At 52.4% G+C, this 19,469-nt stretch overlaps 1 protein-coding gene across 1 annotated transcript in view; it reads right to left on the bottom strand.

Annotated features, from left to right (window-relative positions):
* Positions 1-17,429, bottom strand: part of CDH5 (cadherin 5) — a 38,629-nt gene extending 21,200 nt beyond the window's left edge. Inside the window, exons 1-2 of the mRNA XM_054454284.2 lie at positions 17,292-17,429; positions 4,556-4,784 (exon numbers count right to left, since the gene is read on the bottom strand). Coding sequence (XP_054310259.1) covers positions 4,556-4,765 — 210 coding nt within the window. The 5' untranslated portion in view covers positions 4,766-4,784; positions 17,292-17,429. The remainder of the gene's footprint in view (positions 1-4,555; positions 4,785-17,291) is intronic.
* Between the last annotated feature and the right edge of the window lie 2,040 nt (positions 17,430-19,469).

Genomic DNA, 19,469 nt, shown 5'->3' with positions numbered 1-19,469 from the left:
TCTGTAACCTGTGACCTGCGAGGACAGTGGAGACTCAAAGAGAAGGGGACAGTTTGGGGCCCTGTGTGAGTTGCTCAAGGTGAGGATAAGATGGTGACCTTCCAACTGGGCTCTGGGTGAGTGTGTTAGGACCCACCAGGGCAGGGAGGATGGAGGGAGGAAATCAGCTTGGATCTGTGTGATTGGAGTTTTGCATACAATTTCATGTGAATATCCAGTTTCTGTTTTCCTCCCCTTCAATTTTTCTTCCCTAGACTTTATTTTTTAGAACAGTTCCAGATTTACAGAAAAATCGAGAAACTAGGGCAGAGAGTTTCCAGATGCCTGCTCCTCTTTTTCTCGGAGTATGAACGTCTTACATCAGTGTGGTGCATTTGTTATAATTAATGGACCAATACGGATGCATTATTATTTACCAGAGGGCATAGTTTATGCAGAGTTCCTTAGTTTTTTTTACCTAATGTCTTTTTTCTATTCCAGGATCCCACGCTGGATACCATATTCCACTGAGTTGTCATGTTTCTTTAAGCGCCTCATGGCTGTGATAGTTCCTTAGACTTTCATTGGTTTCTGATGACCTTGACAGTTTTGAGGAGTACGAGTCAGGTATTTTGCAGGATGCCCCTCTGTTGGAATTTGTCTGATGTTTTTCTCATGATTAGATGAGGGTTATGGGTTTCTGGGAGCCTCCATTCCCCCTACCCCGGTTTTCTAAGATCACTGTATTTAAACATAACATCTTAATGCCAAAAACCCATATTTGTGGATTCAGAAGGCGGCTCAGGACTCGCTCCCATTGTCCAGCCAGGTCTGTAAACAACGGCTCCAGGCTCTGACCTTGATAAACAGGGACTTCCTTCCCTCGGATTACATCCTCAGGAGCCGGAGGTGATCCTTGGAGCCCCGTCCTTGCCTTTTCCAGGCACCCTTGTTTCTTCCCAGCATGACGACCCCTTGTGGTTCCTCGGAGACCCAGCCCCATGCCAGGGGCCAAATGAACGCTGTTGGCAAATGACAGCAGGCCTGGCGTTCTTCCTGCTGCTAGAGACCCTTGGGCGAGCCCTTGAAAGGTTGCCCCCACTTTCTACGGACTTTCCCTGACTCACTCCATAGATTTTCCTTGAGGTCAGACATTCTTTTTAGAGGCTGATTCAAGGCACAATTATCCCACCGGGAAGGATGCAGGTGGATTGACGACATTTTCCTGTATGACACAGAGCTCGCATTTGTGTTGAGAGTCAGGAATGCTGGTTTTCCTAGGGCTGCATTCTCCTGGGGCTTTGTCCTGGTCTCCTAGTGTGACCCTGGGCAAGTGTCTTCCCCTATGAGTGGCCATGCTGGAGGACTTCAAGATCCCAGTTATTGTTGGGAGCCATGGGCACAGCCAGCTGGCTGTGGGTGGGGCTCCGAGTGGAGATTCCCCAGCTGGCCCCATTCCCATCCAATTTTGTCAAATGCTGCACAGATCTTTCCTAATTTCTCAAATGGGAAAATTTCATGGCAGCCATGGTTGGCCCTGCCCTAAACCCTGAACCCTGAGGCCACGCTGACCTTCTCAGTCTGAGCATGGGATGGCCCTATAGCCAGTCCACAGACCAAGGTCTGCTGGGGCATTTCTGGTGCCATGGCCAGACTGGGCCTTCCCATCAAAAGTTCCTCTCCAGCCTGTTTCTCTATAGCCAGAGGGCACCCCCACACCATTCTTTGTCTGACATATGCTTCCCCTCTAGACTAGGATGGGTAAACTGTTTCTGTAAAGGGCAGGGAGCAAATATTTGCCGCCTTATGGGTCATTTGGTCTTTGTCACCACCACTCAACTTTGCCATTGTAGCATGAAAGCAGCTGTGGGCAATCTGTAAATGAATGAGTGTGGCTGTGTTCCAATAAAACTTTATTTGCAAGTCCAGGCAGTGGGCTGGATTGGGCCCGCAGGGGGTAGTTTGCTGATCCCTGCTCTAGACCACCCTCTCCATGAGGGTGGGGACCATGTCTGTCTTAGCCCACTGTTGTTATCTTTCCGGCACCCAGTCCAGTGCTTGGAATGGTCCTTCCTTTCTCTAGTACATTGACATGTTCTTTTTTGCACCTATCATTTAGATTCCAAGAAGCTGACAAAGTGAGATTTTAACACACTCAAAATAAACTTTCTTCCTCATTGAAAACTCTGAAAGCACACAGTCCATCTACCTGTCATTGTGTGTGAAATTCCACTACTAGGACCATCCCTTTCAATTAGACTGGATGGCTTTGACATCAATGACAATTTGACATGGTAAGGCAATTCAGCAGTCACTCAGATATGCTCTGAGCTCTAGCAGGATGGGCTTAGGATAGACATGTTTTAAAGGAGGACAAAGTGAGGGTCAGAGTCTGAGGTCCTGCCCTGGAGGGCAGGCTTGGGTCAGGTACCTCATTATGGGTGTTGTGGAATATGGGGAGCTGTGTGGGGTCACAGGGAACCAGGGATAGCCTGAGAGAAGGAGTTTTTGAGGAGGTCCAAAGGCCTAGACTGGAGTTGGCAAAAATATGGCCTGAATGATTAACTTCATCTTCAGCACAATTTTGTGGAAGGCTGCACAGTTCTTTTCTGATCTTTCAAATGGGAAAATTTCACGGCAGGGTTGGCTGGTCCTGTCCTAAACCTTGAACCCCCAGGCCAGGCGAGCCTCCTCAGCTTGGGCACTGGATGGCCCTTCTGTTAGTGATATCTAGTTTACAGACCAAGGTCTGGGAGAAATTGAACCATAGAGTTCACCACCACCTCCACCACCATCATCATCACCTCCATTATTACCACTATCAACGCTTATCTTTCATCACTACCATCATCATCACCACCATCTCCATCAACACTTATCCTTCACCACTACCACCACCATTACCACCACCATCATCACCACCATCACAACCACCACCTTCCCCTTTACCATCACTACCACCACCACCACCTTGTCCTTCCCCATCCTCACCACCGTCACCATCACTATCATCATCACTTCCATCATCACCACCATCAACATTTATTTTTCATCACCACCATCATCATCACCATTACAACCACCACCTACCCATTTATCATCACTACCATCACCATGATCACCACCATCACAGCCACCACCTACCCCTTTATCATCACCATCACCATGATCACCACCGCCACCTACCCCTTTATCATCACCACCATCACCATGATCACCACCGCCACCTACCCCTTTATCATCACCACCATCACCATCATCACCACCATCACAGCCACCACCTACTCCTTTATCATCACCACCATCACCATGATCACCACCACGATCACCACCACGATCACCACCACCACCTACCCCTTTATCATCACCACCATCACCGTGATCACCACCATCACAACCACTACCCATCCCTTTATTATCACCACCATCACTGTCATCACCACCATCACAGCCACCACCTACTCCTTTATCATCACCACCATCACCGTGATCACCACCATGATCACCACCACCACCTACCCCTTTATCATCACCACCATCACCATCATCACCACCATCACAGCCACCACCTACTCCTTTATCATCACCACCATCACCATGATCACCACCACAATCACCACCACCACCTACCCCTTTATCATCACCATCACCATGATCACCACCGCCACCTACCCCTTTATCATCACCACCATCACCATCATCACCACCATCACAGCCACCACCTACTCCTTTATCATCACCACCATCACCATGATCACCACCACCACCTACCCCTTTATCATCACCACCATCACCGTGATCACCACCATCACAACCACTACCCATCCCTTTATTATCACCACCATCACCGTCATCACCACCATCACAGCCACCACCTACTCCTTTATCATCACCACCATCACCGTGATCACCACCACGATCACCACCACCACCTACCCCTTTATCATCACCACCATCACCATCATCACCACCATCACAGCCACCACCTACTCCTTTATCATCACCACCATCACCGTGATCACCACCATCACAACCACTACCCATCCCTTTATTATCACCACCATCACCGTCATCACCACCATCACAGCCACCACCTACCCCTTTATCTCATCACCACCACCATGATCACCACCACCACCTACCCCTTTATCATCACCACCATCACCGTGATCAACACCATCACAACCACTACCCATCCCTTTATCATCACCATCGTCACCATCATCACAACCACCACCTACCCTTTATCAGCACCATCATCATCACCATTGTCAGACCACCACCTACCCCTTTATCATCACCACCACCACCGTTCCCATCACTCCCACCACCACCTTGTCCTTTCCCATCCTCACCACCATCACTATCACTACCACCACCATTGCTACCATTAACAACCACTACTTCCACGATTACGACTTCTTCCACTATTGCTACCACCTTCACCCTTATCATCTCCACTCCTACGATCACCACAATATCTATTACCACCTTTGCCACCATCGCCATCACCACCACCACTGTCACTATGGGCCAGCTGCTGATGGCTTCTCCTGTCCTGGGGCTTGAGCCTTACCTTGCCTACATGATGGGGCAGTGAGGTGTTTTTCTCTTCATCAATGTGCATCTGGTTCCAAATCCAGTCTCTCTTTTGGCGCCGGTGGGTGGGCAGCAGGCTGTGGATGTCCCGTTGGGCAGGGTTAGCACCTGCTGCTGCCACTGCTGCCGCTGCCAGCAGGCCCAGGCAGGCGCCCGATGTGGCGAGGAGTATCATGAGCCTCTGCATCTTCCCAGGAGGAACAGATCTGGGGAAAGAGGAGACACCTTCAGACTCTGGCCAGTGACGATGAAAGGCGTACTTAGACACAGGTATTTTGCATAAGAGCAGTTAGATATAATGCCAAAAGCCTGGGGCAAACACAATCTGTGGGTAATTAACATTATTGTTCCCCCTTTCAGGGAGCAGTCATGCACTCGGATGAAAGGTTGGTTTTAGAACATGAGTAAACAAGCCCATCTAAGATAAATTTCCCTACACTTCCTTGTACCTGCTCCTCACCCTCTGCCTCAGGGTAGAACAGCTGCCTTCTGCTTATTCTTCCCCAAAGCTATGCAAAACCTTCTGACCTTTCAAGAAGGTTTGCATCCTTTCCCTAAAATTTCTTCCACCGCTCTGACCAGTCTCCCATATATGGTAGCCACTGCCCAAGGGTGTGAGCAGCTTCCATAGGGAACCAAACTCCCTTTATCTGTTCACTCCTTCATCCTTCACTGTCTGCTGACACCAGCAGAACCAGACCCCCTTCATGCCTTGATGAACTCCGAATCGGGGAGGGTGAAAACAGATGTGGAAACCATTTCTACTTGCGAGTCACATGTGCTACGATGGAAGCAAGTGCAGGGGATATGGGAGCCCAGAGGAGGGCCTGTGGGGAAGGTCTCCAGGAAGAGGGTGTGAGGCTGATGCCAATGGCAGCTCCTAAGTCCCCACGCATTGGGTGCTCAGGTTATCCTCATTGTTCAAATGAGGAAACTGAGGCACACAGATGTTAAGTTCACATTGGAGTAAGTGGTGGGACTCAGACGGCAACCCAGGTGTCTGATAACTAATCTTTATCAAGTACTTATTTTTTTGCCTGGCACTGTTTCAAGCACTTTATATATCTTATCTATTTAATCTTCCCCATCATCCTCCAGGTTGCTGTAATTGTAACCCTCATTTTGCAGAAGAGGAACAGAGAGGTTTCAGGACATTTCCGAAATCACCTAAACTGTAAGGAGCACAGCCAGGATTTGAACCAAGGTTGTCTGGCCCGGAAGTTCAAGTCCTTTCCTCCTGCCTTCCCTTGTCCCAGCAGCTGCTATGGGGTAGGATTTAAAGCCTTCTCTCGGCAAACTTCCCCCTGCCTGAAAGCCCCTTTGACAACTTTGCACTGATTCTGTCTTCTGAAGGCTCTTAGGAAAATCCAACTGTCTTAACCCTGAGGGCCAGCCCTTCACTCCAGATCTTACAGTGAGTGGTCAGCTTTGCTGTCAGAAGAGCAGGGGGTGGGTGGGGTGGTGAGTTGAGGGTCTGGGTTCATAGGAATGGCTTCATAATTTGTGTGGCCCAGTGCAAAAGAATTTTAAGAAGGCGACAGAACATTAAACCAAGCATGATGCCCTTTGAAGTGCAAGCCCTGTACAGTTGCCCAGGTTGCACACCCTCGAAGGCAGGTCTGTGGGGTAGGGATGTGGATCACCCAGAGATCAAGGCCTGGCTTCATTCTGAATTCCAGAACAGGGGTTTTCTCTACAGCCCCAAGAGGAGTGCAGGCTGTGACCTTGGCCATTAGCATGTTCTCTCAGCCCTGACTCTATCTCTCCACCCTCTGGGGTCCCTGTGTTACTGACCTGCAACTCCTGGGATGATGTAAAGGAAGAACAGGTGGGTGGGAGAGGGAACCAGGGCTCACATATGGAGACAGACAAGGATCTACAAGGTGCTGGATGGGATGGCCTCCTCCCTTGATTGTCCCCTGCCTGGCCAGAGGGAGAGGCTGGACTCTGTACATCACAAGAGGTTTGTAAACTCTAGTAACATTTCCCTTGATTTGCTGGCGCCAGGCTGACCTCAGGGAGGGCTGAGGGTGTCTGTGCTGGGCCAGCTGACCTCTGGGCCCACTGATTTTAGCATTGACGGCCCCTGCCTTCTGGTTCCTGCCTCTGGCCCTGGAGGAAGTGGACTCCCAGGGTGGGGATAGGCCCCAGAATGCAAGTGCCATATGCCTGGGGGAGGCCCTGACCCCTCTGGGCCTCAGTTTCCTCAGCCATAAATGAGGGGGTCAACCTGGAAGAGACTTGAGGCCCTTGAAGGGATGCTCTAGGCAGGAGGAAGGCGGTGAGCAAAGGCTTGGAGAAGAAAGGTGGCAGGTTGGGAGTCCTGGCCAGGAAGCTGGTTCCTGACTCAGGGGAGGTGGCAGGCATGACCCCTGCCCCAGCCTCACTGGGCCCAGACCCTGTGACTCCCTCCTTTCCTTCTTTGTGCAGAAAGGAAGTGCAAGTCTTGATTCTTTCTTCCTCCCTCAAGTGAGAAGTGACTCAAAGATGACAAAGTAAAATGGACAGAAGTGAAAACGAGAAATAGGGAGAGGGAGAGTTCTCAGGGCTCTGGGCAGGACAGGGTGAGCGCCCAGGCTCTGAGCTGATAGGTGCTGGGTGCCTACTGCATGATGGGCTCCATGCTAGGCAATGGGGGTGCCGCAGTAAGTAAGACACACTCCCTTGGGGAGTGTGCAGTAATGGGAACAACAGGAAAATAAATAAGTCAATGAGGAAACGTATCAGCTGACGATCAGAGATGTTCAGGGAATTACAATGGGAGGTGCCGCAGAGAGTGAGGGGGCAGCTGGCTGAGCCTGTGAGGCCAGGAAGGCCTCTGGGAGAGCTGACGTTTCAGCCCACATCTGAGTGCCAGCCACAGGACTGCCAGGAGAGGGAAGGGAATTCCAGGCAGAAGCGCTGTTGCTGGTCTCTGGGTACCTCAACATCCGAGCCCACCTCTGTGCAGGCAGTGGTTGGTTTCCTTAAAGGAGCCCACCTCTCTGTAGCAGTCCCTTCATAAAATCTCTTCAATTGGCCTCCCAGGGTTTGCTCTGTTTCCTGCTGGGAACCCCATCTCTAATACAGTGAACGGGAATGTGGTTTTCTCTTTCCTGGGGCCTATTGGGATAGGTTAGTGATCCCTAGGGCTGACCGCAGCCAGCGGTCAAATGGATAAATACAGTCATGTGCTGCAAAATGACTGTTTGGTCAACAATGGAGTGCACATACGACTGTGGTCCCCTAAGGTTTTAATGGAGCTAAAACTTCCTCTCCGCTAGTGACACTGCAGCCATTGTGATGTCACAGCACAAGTCATTACTCGTGTGTTTGGGGTGATGCCAGCGTAGACCAACTTTATAAAAAACGTTATATTAGGTTGGTGCAAAAGCAATTGTGTGCTTTATTTATTTATTTATTTATTTATTTATTTATTATTTTTTCCTTTGAGACAGAGTTTCCTTCTGGAGCGCGGTGGTGCGATCTCAGCTCACTGCAACCTCCACCTCCCAGGTTCAAGTCATTCTCCTGGCTCAACCTCCCAAGTAGCTGGGATTACAGGCGCATGACACCACGCCCGGCCAATTTTTTTTTGTATTTTTGGTAGGGACGGGGTTTCACCATGTTGGCCAGGTTGGTCTCAAACTCCTGACCTCAGGCGATCCGCCCGCATCAGCCTCACAAAGTGCTGGGATTACAGGCATGAGCCACCGTAGCCGGTGGCTTTTTTTTTTTTAGATGGCAAAAACAGCAATTACTTTTGCACTACCCTAATAGTAAACTAAAGTTAATTTCTTATTGATGAAAGAAAAATATTGTTAAGTAAATTTAGTGAAGCTAAGTGTATAGTGTTTATTAAGCCTACAGTAGGGTACAGTGACGTCCTAGGCCACCCACCACTCACTCCTTGACTCACCCAGACCAATTTCTAGTCCTGGAAGCTCCACTCATGGTAAGTACCAGAGAGAGGTGTACCATTTTTTATTTTTTTATTTTTATTTTTTTATTTTTTTGAGATTGAGTCTCCCTCTGTCGCCCAGGCTGGAGTGTGGTGTGAATGCGGCTCACTGCAGCCTCAAACTCCTGGGCTCAAGCAATCCTCCCACCTCAGCCCCACAAGGAGGTATGTGCCAGCACATCTGGCTAATTTTTAAATTTTTTTGAAGAGATAGTTGGGGTGGAGGGGTTTGACTATGTCGCCCAAGCTGGTCTTGGACTCCTGCCTCCAGTGATCCTCCTGTGTTGGCCTCCCAAAGTGCTGGGATTACAGGCTGCTTTTTTATCTTTTACATGGGAATTTTACTGTACCTTGTCTGTATTTAGATATGTTTAGATACATGAATACTTGCTGTCGTGTTAAAATTGGCTATAGCATTTAGTACAGTACCATGCTGCACAGGTATGGAGCCTAAGAGCAATAGACTGTACCATACAGCCTAGGTGTGCAGCAGGCTATACGATCCAGATTTGTTTGTGTAAGCACACTCTCTGATGTTTGCGCAACAGCGAAATCACCTGAACTCGTTTTTCAGGATGTATCCCAGTCATTAAGATGCACATCACACACCGGAGCCTGTCGTGGGGTCGGGGGAGGGGGCAGGGATAGCATTAGGAGATACACCTAATGTAAATGACGAGTTCACGGGTGCAGCACACCAACATGGCACATGTGTACATATGTAACAAACCTGCACGTTGTGCACATGTACCCTAGAACTTAAAGTATAATAATAAAAAATAAATAAAACTAAAAAAAGAGAAAATTTCAGGGTGAAGAGGGTCAAAACTAACACATTCAGAATAAAATGAGTTTCCTTCCTTGATTTGAAAAAAAAAAAAGATGCACGGCTATACCTACACCAGACTTCAGCAAAGCAGAGTCCACCAATCACAGGCTCGGACCATGTGGCTCCTGGGGGGACATTAACTCCTCAGTGGGCTTTGCCTGGCCCCACATAACAAAGTGTTCTCTGAAGGTGCAGAAAAGCCCCTTGGATTCTGTTCTGTGTCCAGCAGGGGCCCTGCTGCTAGCTCTGGAGAGAAGTCCCTTGGAGCACATGGGCCACCCTCAAGTTGCTGCCCTCCGACAGGGCTGGGACTGGCTCTCGCAGAGTCGCCCCACAGCACCTGTGTGTCATTTGCCAGGGCAGAGGGAGGTCTGGGTGCTCAGCTCTCATCAGTCAGCTGTTGGTGAGGGGCAGGACCTTGAGTTGGGGGCATTTAGGAGCTGGGGATCGCATAATCCCATTTGCACCCCCATGCCAGAGCCTTGAGCACCCTCCCAAGACAGCCCTTTCTCGCCTGGGACAGTGGAGGAGGGCTGACATCCCTGAGCACTCCCCCGAGGCACATGTTATTTTATTTAAACCTTGCAACAACCCTTCTAGGTAGTTGTCTGTATTCCCATTTTGCAGGTAAAGAAATGGGGGCTCAGAGAGGTAGAGTAAGGTCACATAGCCGGAGGAAGTGGAGCCAGGATTTGAACTTAGGCTGTCTTTCCCCCAAAATAGTGCTTTTTGCATCATGCCACCCTCTCTCTATCTCTGTGGTGACATTCACATGTAATAATAGTGAACTATTCTCAGTGCTTGGTCTTCATCCATGCCAGCGCATTTTTCACACTATCCCCAGGATGTAAGACTTATCATTCCCATTCCACAGATGAGGAAACTGAGGCTCAGAGACAAACAACTCATGAACAGTGGATCTGGAAGCCTCACCAGATCGATGTTTTTCTAAATCCTAGGCTCCTTCTACACTCAATCTCAGAGACACCTGTGGGACTTTCCCATCTGAAAAGCCACATCCATTTGTGTCTTTTGCCCTTTGGGTTAGAAATTTGGCCAACTAACTTTGGGAAGCTGTGGCAGGTGGATCACTTGAGGTCAGGAGTTCGAGACCAGCCTAGGCAACATGGTGAAACCCTGTCTCTACTAAAAAATACAAAAATTAGCCTGGCATGGTGCCGCATGCCCATAGTCCCAGCTACTCAGGAGGCTGAGGCATGAGAATCGCTTGAACCTGGGAGGTGGGGGTTGCAGTGAGTTGAGATCCTGCCACTGCACTCCAGCCTGGGCAACAGGTGATAGAGCAAGACTTCGTCTCAAAAAAAAAAGAAAAAAAGAAAAAAAGAAAAAAAAAAAAAAAAAATTGGCTAACCAAAATGGGGGCTGCAGGGAAGGGTCTTGTTGGACAGTTGTTCCTCCCCATCATGATGCAGAGGAAACCGGGCCGGTCAGACCTATTGCAGCCACAGCTGAAAACTGAATTTCTCTTGGCTGCAGCTTCTGGAGATGTGGTCATAGCCCTTTATTCATTTTAGCCTGTTTCCTTTCGGCAGGTAAAAGTCACGTCTCTCGGTCGTTCTCAGCAGTTTCCAGAGAGGCTCAAGCTGTTGCCAGGTAGATTTGGGGCACCCCAAACATTCAGAGGGTCTGAGGATTTGGGAAGTGATTTCCATGTTCAGAAATTCCCAGCTGAGCAGCCCAGCAACTGCCTGATCACAGTGGTGAGCAGGGAGGGGCCACGCTTGGCAACTCAGGTGTGGGTGCTGAGCACGCCGAGGCCAGGTACCTGCCGTGTCCCAGGCATCCAGGATGCTTGTTGATGCTGCTGTCCCCAGAGGCATGTGAGAGGGTTTGGGGGCAGTTCCAAATGGAGGAGGATGGGCCCTCTGTACCCTCCCTCAGTCTGGGGAGGTCTGGAGGACCCAAAATGAGAGGACCGAGTCAGTGGCCTGAATCCCCTGGTGAGTGGGCACGGAGCCCAGGATAAACAGCAGGCGAGCCTTGGAAAATAGCGGGGACGACTGGGCTCCACCATGCTCCCATGGGAGTTTGGGACTGCAGAGGCCTCTGGGGTCCAGGTCTGTATCTACCGTGGGTGGGGCCACTGGGATCAGAATCCAGACACCTAGGCCAAGCCTGGTGACCGAGGGGTCCTCCGAAGGCTGAGTCACCTGGGCAGCCTGAGAAAAGGATGGGGCTCCTGCGGCTCTTTCTGCTCCTCTCTAGCTGCCTGTCTGGGTCTGCAGGTGCCTGGTGAGCCTCCAGGCATAGCTCTGGCCCACAGGACGTTAACTCTCTGGGAAGCTCCCCACGCCAGCAGGCTTGGTCGCATCCTTCCTGCCCGTGCACTTTCTGTCCTCTCTCCTCTGCCTGGATTTAGGACACATGTCACCACTTCTCTGAAGCTCTCTCTAGAGTCCTGGGGTTATACAGTCATGCAGCAAACACTTATTGAGCATCTACTATGTGCCAGGCACTTAATTCCATGCAGGAATAAACACAGGCTCCACTTCCATGGGAGAGAGGGATGCCGGTCATGTGGTGAAAAATGCAGTTTGAAATTGTGACATGCGCTTTGATGGACAAATCGAGGAGGCTGTGGGAGCATACAGACTGGGAGGGCCCTGGTGGGTCTGAGGACCACAGTCCCAGGAGTGAGTCCTGCCTCTCACTGAGCCACCGTGGGACATCACACAAAGCTCCCTTTGGTCCCTTTCCCTTTGTGGGCGTCCATCTCTCTGGGGTTCTGCCTCTAAGGGGCTGTGAGATCGGCTCAGCTCTGTGCTGAGTTACAGTGTCAAAAAGAGAGTCTAGGGATATAAGAGAAGAGGAAGGGAAGGGAGGGGAGGGGAGGGGCTAAAGCTGCTCTTCTTGGGACTCCCTGGGACCCCTGGCTTTGTAGCTAAATAGGACATAGGAAGTCTGGACCCAGCTGGGAGCCCCTCAGTGGGCTGGTCCACCCCTCAGCCCCTGGGCTGGTCCTGCCCCTGAGCACCAGGAAGACCCCCTGCCCCTCGACCTCACCAGAGCCCCACTCAAGCCTTAGATTCCAGGGGTCAAGTCTGAGCTTTGCAGCGTGGGGGGTTTTCAATAGGCTGGAGGGCCTCAGGGGTGGGGCAGAGGAAGGCTCCAGGTCCAGGACACACACATGACATCTGCAGGCCTCATGGACCTGTGACACCCTCAAACATGCCTTCACAAGTGCACACCCCTGACCACAGGCACCTGCCCAGGCCAACTCCTGCAGGGCTCCTCTTTGCAGGCCTGGCTGCTCTCCTCCCTGACCCCCAGCACACCCGCTTTCAGCTAGGATCCCAGCCCAGCCTCCTGCAGGCTCTGGACTCCAGCCCAGAGGCCTGGGGTCAGGGATGAGGGGCAGGGCGCTGGGAGGAGCCAGCCTAGAACCTGCAGGAGGTATGCCTGCTGGAGTAGGGGCTGAAGACCCAGCTCCGTGTGTGGCCCTGGGCAGCTCTCCCCACCGCCTTCCCATTCCACAGCTCAAATCTCAGTCCAGGACAGGGCTGGGACCCAGTGACCCCCAAACTCTCTGGGGACTCTCAAATGGTCTACTTGAGCTCAGGCATTTAAAGCTGCGTCTTGGCAGCCACAGACTTTGGGAGGATGAAGGGTGAGGCCCTGGGAGGCTCGGGAATGGGGTTTGGCCAGGCAGCTATGACCTGGCCCCTTCTGCTTCCTCCTGGTTTGTGGCTCAGTTTGGCCCTGGGATAGGCTCCTGTAGGTCCCAGACTTGTTCCCCTCCCTTCAGGTTCTGCCAACAGCCTCCCCACTCCCCGCAGGAGGAAGTCTAGCTCCTCAGCCAGTCCTTAAGGCCAAGCATGGTTGTCCCCTGCCCACCTTGCCAGCTCTCCTCTCCCCCACTTCCCTGCTCCTTCCAGCCTCAAGGAGAGCTAGAAGTTTCTGAAATGCACGATGCCCTTCCTCTCAGCAGCAGGCTTTTTGCCCAGGCTGTTCCTTCTGCCTGGAATGCCCTTCTTTGCTGTGTTTCCTGGGTTAACGCTTTACTTCTTCTCAAGCCCCAGATTGCCTACTCCATGAGGTCTTCTGATTGCCACCTGCCACCAGCACAGCCTCTGCCTCCTGGCCTATCTCTGCCCAGGCAGGTTCTGGGCCTAAGAGTCCACTTCATGCCATACCTGGGTGCATGAACTCAAGGCCCTAGACCTGGACGTGCTGCCTGTCAGCCTAGTGCCAGCTCCAGTTCTGGTCTTGCCACCCACTCCTTCCCCACTCACAGGATTTAGAAACAAATCTGTATATTTTCAGACAACACGTAGAGTGGTCAGAGTAGGTACAGTTGTTGGTATAACTTAAAGAAGCTCCTCCTTGTTCCCAAATAGCTCCTCTGATGGCTCATGGGATGGACTGCCATGGGACTGCCCAAAAGACCACCGATAGGATTTTGATCCTTTACTGACAACAAAATTATCCTTCTTAAGAGTCCCTGGCCAGGCATGGTGGCTCACACCTGTAAATCCCAGCACTTTGGGAAGCTGAGGCCAGTGGATCACCTGAGGTCAGGAGTTCGAAACCAGCCTGGCCAACATGGTGAAACCCTGTCTCTACTAAAAATACAAAATTAGCTAGGCATGGTAGCACATGCCTGTAATCCTAGCTACTTTGGAGACTGAGGCAGGAGAATCGCTTGAATCTGGGAGGTGGAGGTTGCAGTGAGCCGAGATCGCGCCATTGCACTCCAGCCTGGACAACAAGAGCAAAACTCTGTCTCAAAAAAAAAGAGTCTCCAATGAATATGCAAACACCCCTGAGCAGGGCACCTCTTAAGACAGGGCTGGCAAAATAGAACTTAGCTTGCCATATGCCCCTTTCCACACCTATGGCAGACATCATGAATCAATCACTCAAAGAGTGTATTGAGGATTCAGGGGCTGAGTTCAAGTTCATTCCCACTGAATGAAGGTAGAGGGTACCAACTGGCCAGACCTATTTTGTGATGTGAAACAAATTTGTGCTGGAATCTCTGGGCTCCGGGTCATCTAGTCTATCCCCTTGCCTTCTAAAGGGACAGCTCCAAACTTCAAGGAGAGAACACCCATGCTAAGGAGGCTTCCAGCCTCCTTTGGCCTTCCTGACTTTGTCTGGGACTGTGAGGGCAGTGCGGGGAACAGAATGAGGCCCTTGCACCTGCCTATTTGAACCTGCCCAGCTGCTCGGGAGCTGTGTGACCTTGGGTTCATCTCTTGCTTGCTGAGCCTCAGCTTCCTTATCTGTAATGGAGGCAACAATAGCTGCCTCCCTGGGCAGGAGGATTAAATGAGATCATGGGTGCAAAGCCTGGCACACAGTAGGTGCTCAGTAAGGGTGCAGGTGTCTTGACTCCTATCTACCCGCCCTCTCCAGCCTGGTGGGTGTGGCTTTGACTGGCCAACTTACGCTTGACCTCATTTCCTGGCTCTACTCTGGGCCCACCTCCTACTCTTTCTGTTCCTCTGCAGAAGGAAATCTCATTTACCACCAGCCCGGCCTGCCCCTGGGTCCCACTTCCTCCTCCTTCCAGTATCTGGACCTGCCAGGATCTGACTGTTTTGCTATGGTCCAAGCCAGACAACCTGGAAGTCCCTGAATTAGTTTAGGGACCATCCCCTACTCTGAAGAGATGGGAAGACTGAGGTGCAGGCTGCAGAGGGGCTGCCCAAGGCCTCCTAGCATCTGGGATTCCCACTCCTTCTCCAGCAAGCCCTCCATGATTTACCCACTTAACACCAGCTTGAACCTGGATCAGGATAGACTTTTTAGTATCTCCTCAGCCAGAGGTGAAGCTCCTGAGGCCCTGCCTCCTAGAACATTCCTTCCCCTGGTATCACTGGGCTCCTGGCTTGTCCCTGTGCCTACCTGTGTGGCCTGGACTGCTCTGCTTTCCCCCTCTCTGAGCTTCACTGTGGAGTGTGGCATGGACTGTGGGTCAGAAGGGACCGCACTCACACCCTGCTTCTACCTTGTGTTGGTTGTGTGACCTTGGACTGGCTGCACAGCTTCCCTCAGCCTTGATGGTCCCATCTGTCAAATGGGAATTCTCATAGTTGCTTCAGTGTGACTGAGGGGGTGCAGAGAGAGGATGCAGGGAACAGTCATGGGTCCATGTGGGCAAAATGGGCCCAAGATTCTTCCTGGGACGGTGTCCCCTCTGTCCCCTGGTGTCCCCGAGTCAGCAGTGAATCATCCAACTTTGCAGAAAATGTGTGGCCCCCTCTGGCTTCCTGCCCTCATGTCCGGCCCTTGTTTAGCAACACAATAGCTGAGGCCGAGGCTACAGGCGAACAGCTTAACCCCTTCCAGGCCAGTATACACCTCCCCTACCCCTCACCACCATAAGCTGAAATTGATAGGGCTGCTCAGGGGCTCAGCAGCTCTTGGGCCCCTTGGTGGATACCTGCTGCTCTCTAGGGCAGGCAGAGGAGAGTCCCAGGCTTCCCACCACCTGAGGATGGACCAGGGCTTCTGGCCCTGGCTCCAGTGGCCTGTGGTAAAAGAGCCTTCCAGGTACACCCTCGACTCCTCAAAGCTGCCTCCCTGGGAATGCCCATCCTATCTGCCCATCACACATGAGAAACGTCCACGCTGGGGAGGGAGCCTGGCATGGAGTAGGTGCCCAGATGTGCTCGCAATGTCCTCTCACTTGCACCCCCTTCCTCGTACCTGCTGGGCACCTGAGGACCCCTCCATGATGGGGTTTGACCATACCTCAGGGGTCAAAACCTTTATGACATTCACAGCCAGGATCGGCTCTGGGCTAGCTGGTAAATCCAGCCACTATTCCTTAAAGATCTCATGTTACGTGCCATTCCCAGCACCAAGGGATGTAGCTCACCTCACTCAGTTGACTGAGTAAACACTGTTTCCCCATTTCACAGATGAGACACTTGAGACCTGGGGAAAGAGCTGGGGCTTTGGAGTACGAGATCCTGGTTCAAATCCCCACACCAGCTCATATGTTTCCAAAGCTCAGTTGCTTTCACTGAGATTTAAAGAAAGAATATATCTACCTTGTGGAGTTGTTAATGGTAAAATAATTAGCCCCACATCATCCCTTGTTCCCCACTGTGGTTTGGAAACTCTGGGTAACTTTCCCAAGGTCACCCCAGAGCAAATGGGAGAGCTGGGATCTGTACACAGGGCAGCTGTCTCCAGGCCAGGCTCTTGGCCCAGACCTCCTGCTTCCAGGGGACTTCCTGGGCTGTGGGGGCCTTGGGGATCTTGCGCCCTAGCCTTTGAAAGGGTGCTGGCTGGAGGAATGGTGGACCACTGTCCAGACTATAGCTCCCTTGACACATAGCGGGCCCCGATGGTGTTTGGGCAGGGAAAGGCCCAGAGGGAAAGGCATGACCTCAAGGGCCCAGAGCCGAGCCTCAGCTTGCCTATCCTGAAATGGGGGTACTGGCTGATGGAGAGGGGCCGAGGCTCGGAGCTCCCCTTTCAGGACCCCTCCCCAGATCCCAGCATAGAGCTTTAGTGGCGTATGGGTAGGGGGCTGAGGAGGCTGGTATCAGGTCTTGGTAAATCCTCTCCAGTAAGGGTAAGGGCACGGAGGGGAAGCCAAGGCCTGGGTGCCAGTCCTCTGCCCCGGCATGCTGGGCAACTGGGGCAGAATCCTGCCCTCTCTGAGCCTGGCACTGATGGAGGCCAGTGGACCTTTTTGAGTTGGAGAGTACACTTGTGGGAGAGCCAAGCCCTTGCCCTGCCCCCCTCAGCCCCGAGATGCCCACTTGTGCCTTTGGCACCACCTCTGGGTGCACTTTCCCCGACCCTGCTCTGAGCCACGAGGAGGCCCAGTGTGCCCTCGAGGACCGTCTCTGTCCTGGGAGCGGGACGATGCCCATTCTACAGATGGGGAAGCTGAGGACCCTCCCATCATGGGCGCAGGGTGGCGGGTTTGGGGTGGAGGGGAGTGTGGGAGCCCCCACTCACCGTGCCTGTGGGCTGAGGGATGTTTCTGTTCCGTTGGACTGCCTGTCCGTCCAGGGCTGAGCGTGAGTGGAGCTCTGTGGAGCCTGTCAGCCGACCGTCTCTGGAGGGGAGCCACACCCCGCTGGCGAGGGAGGCCTGGCTGCCTCCCCTTCAGGTTTTCCAGCTGGCCCTGGCCCACTTCCCCCTGGGATGGTTTCCTGTTATTGTTCCTTTGTGAGGGCTGGGCTGGCTGCAGATAGGCAGGCCCCACGGTGGGCGGCCGCCTCGGCCCCGGATGGCTATCTCCACAGAGGGCTGGCCCTGGACCCCGCCTGGGGCACCCTACTTGAACCCCAACTCCCGGCCTCAGCTCTGGGACTCTGAACCCAGCACCTGCAAAGAGCCTGGCTGTGGGGACCCTTGGCTGAGGCATCACGTTTAACCCTCCTTGGAATGCTACAGGCAGGTGTCATCACCCCCATCTTATAGCCCGGGAAGCTGAGGCTCAGTGGGTTTAAGGTGCTTGTCCACCCAGCTGGGGTATAACAGAGCCAAAAATCTAGGTGGGGTCAGCCTAGCCCCAGAGCTTGATTTTCCGTGGTGATCCCATGATGTCTTTGTGGGAATGGACTTTAAAGGTGATAGGGAGGCTCCAGGAGATGGAAAAGGGACAGCAGCTCTTGGCTTTAGAGGACCAGGTTGGCTTCTCCCGGTTGGAGCGGGCATGGACTCCAGCTCTAAGGCGCCAGCCTCGGTCTGTAGGGGATGTTTGCATTTAGGGATATTGGGTGGAGTCAAGTGATCCAGCTCTGCTTCTGATGTGACCTCGGGCCAGTTGTGTCATCCTGGAGCCACAGTTTCCTCATCTGTAAAATGGGGATAATCACAGCCTCATCCTCACAAGGCTTTTGACATAAACGAGAATCAAAGAGGGGCGTGGAAGACAGTGACACTGAGGCTGGATCAGAGCCCAGCAGAACCAAGAGGCTGGGGGGAAGGGAGGGGCCAAGATTCTGCTGACCAGGAGAGACATAGGAGGAGCTTCTAAAAACTACAGAGGACTGGGCTCACCCCACATCAACTGATTTGGAATCTCCCAGGGCAAACCCTGGGAATCTGTCCTTTGAAGAGTTGCTTCTGTTTTTCCATGGGTGAATGGTTGGGAAGTCCCAAACTTGTTTTATTATATAGCTGGGCAAGCAGAGACCCTGAGAAAGAGAGGGCCCAGGGCCGTTTAGTAAATCAGAGCACGAGATGGGGAGTGAGATGGAAGGATATTTTTGGAGGAGGAGGGGATAGTGATTCCTCTGTCTCAGGCAGGTTGAGTTTGAGATGCTCATTAGATACCCAGGTGGAGGTGTCAGGCTGGTGGGGGAGTCAGGGATGAGTCCAGCCTGGAGTCGAGGTTTGGAACCCATGAGCTTATGGCTGGCATCTGAGGCCGTGGGCATGGATGAGCTTGGAGGGAGGGAGGCCTCGGACCCTCTGACATTTGGGGATCCATTAGAAGAGGGTCCTACAATGAAGGAGGAATGCCAGGAGAGGGCAGAGGAGGAGAGCAGGGGAGTGGTCAGTGGATCAGCCTGAGGAGCATGAGGGCTGAGACTTGACTTTGGATTTGGAAGATGAGGTCATCAATGACTGTGACCAGAACAGGTTAAGCAGGAAAAGGTAGACAAGACAGATTGGAGGGGATAGAGAAAGGGGGACGGGGATGTGGAGTCATGTGTGACTGTAGCTCCTTCCCCAAGTCTTACAGTGACTGGGAGCAGAGAAGTGGGAGGGGTTTTTGTTTTTTTTTTAACTATGGCAGCACGCTCATGTCCCCAGGGAGCATCCAGCAGACGGGAAGACAGATGATGCTGGAGACTGAGGAGCGACCTGCTGGAAGGAGAACAGTCCTTGGGGCGGGATTCTGAGTGGGATCCAGCACATTCAACAGCCGATTGTGGAATGAACAAACAACAGCTCAGCGCTTCCTTCTCCAACGGGATTAACTCTGCTTTCTCCTGCCCAGAGGGTGGGTTGGCCGCAGAGGAGCCAGGACAGTGCTCTGTCCCCTGTGTTCCAGTCCACATCCCCCTCACCCCCGCCTGTGCTGACCGCCTGTCCTCGTGGTCTACGTGCCCATGGGGACACACTGACCCGCGCATTGCTTCCTGCTGGGTCTCAGACTCGGGGCTGGTGGCAGATGGGGAC

This window comes from Pongo pygmaeus, chromosome 18 (genome assembly GCF_028885625.2).
Source record: "Pongo pygmaeus isolate AG05252 chromosome 18, NHGRI_mPonPyg2-v2.0_pri, whole genome shotgun sequence".
NCBI classification, from domain to species: domain Eukaryota; kingdom Metazoa; phylum Chordata; class Mammalia; order Primates; family Hominidae; genus Pongo; species Pongo pygmaeus.
The sequence above is the reverse complement of the archived record's forward strand: the minus strand, read 5'-3'. Positions and strand labels throughout refer to the sequence as shown.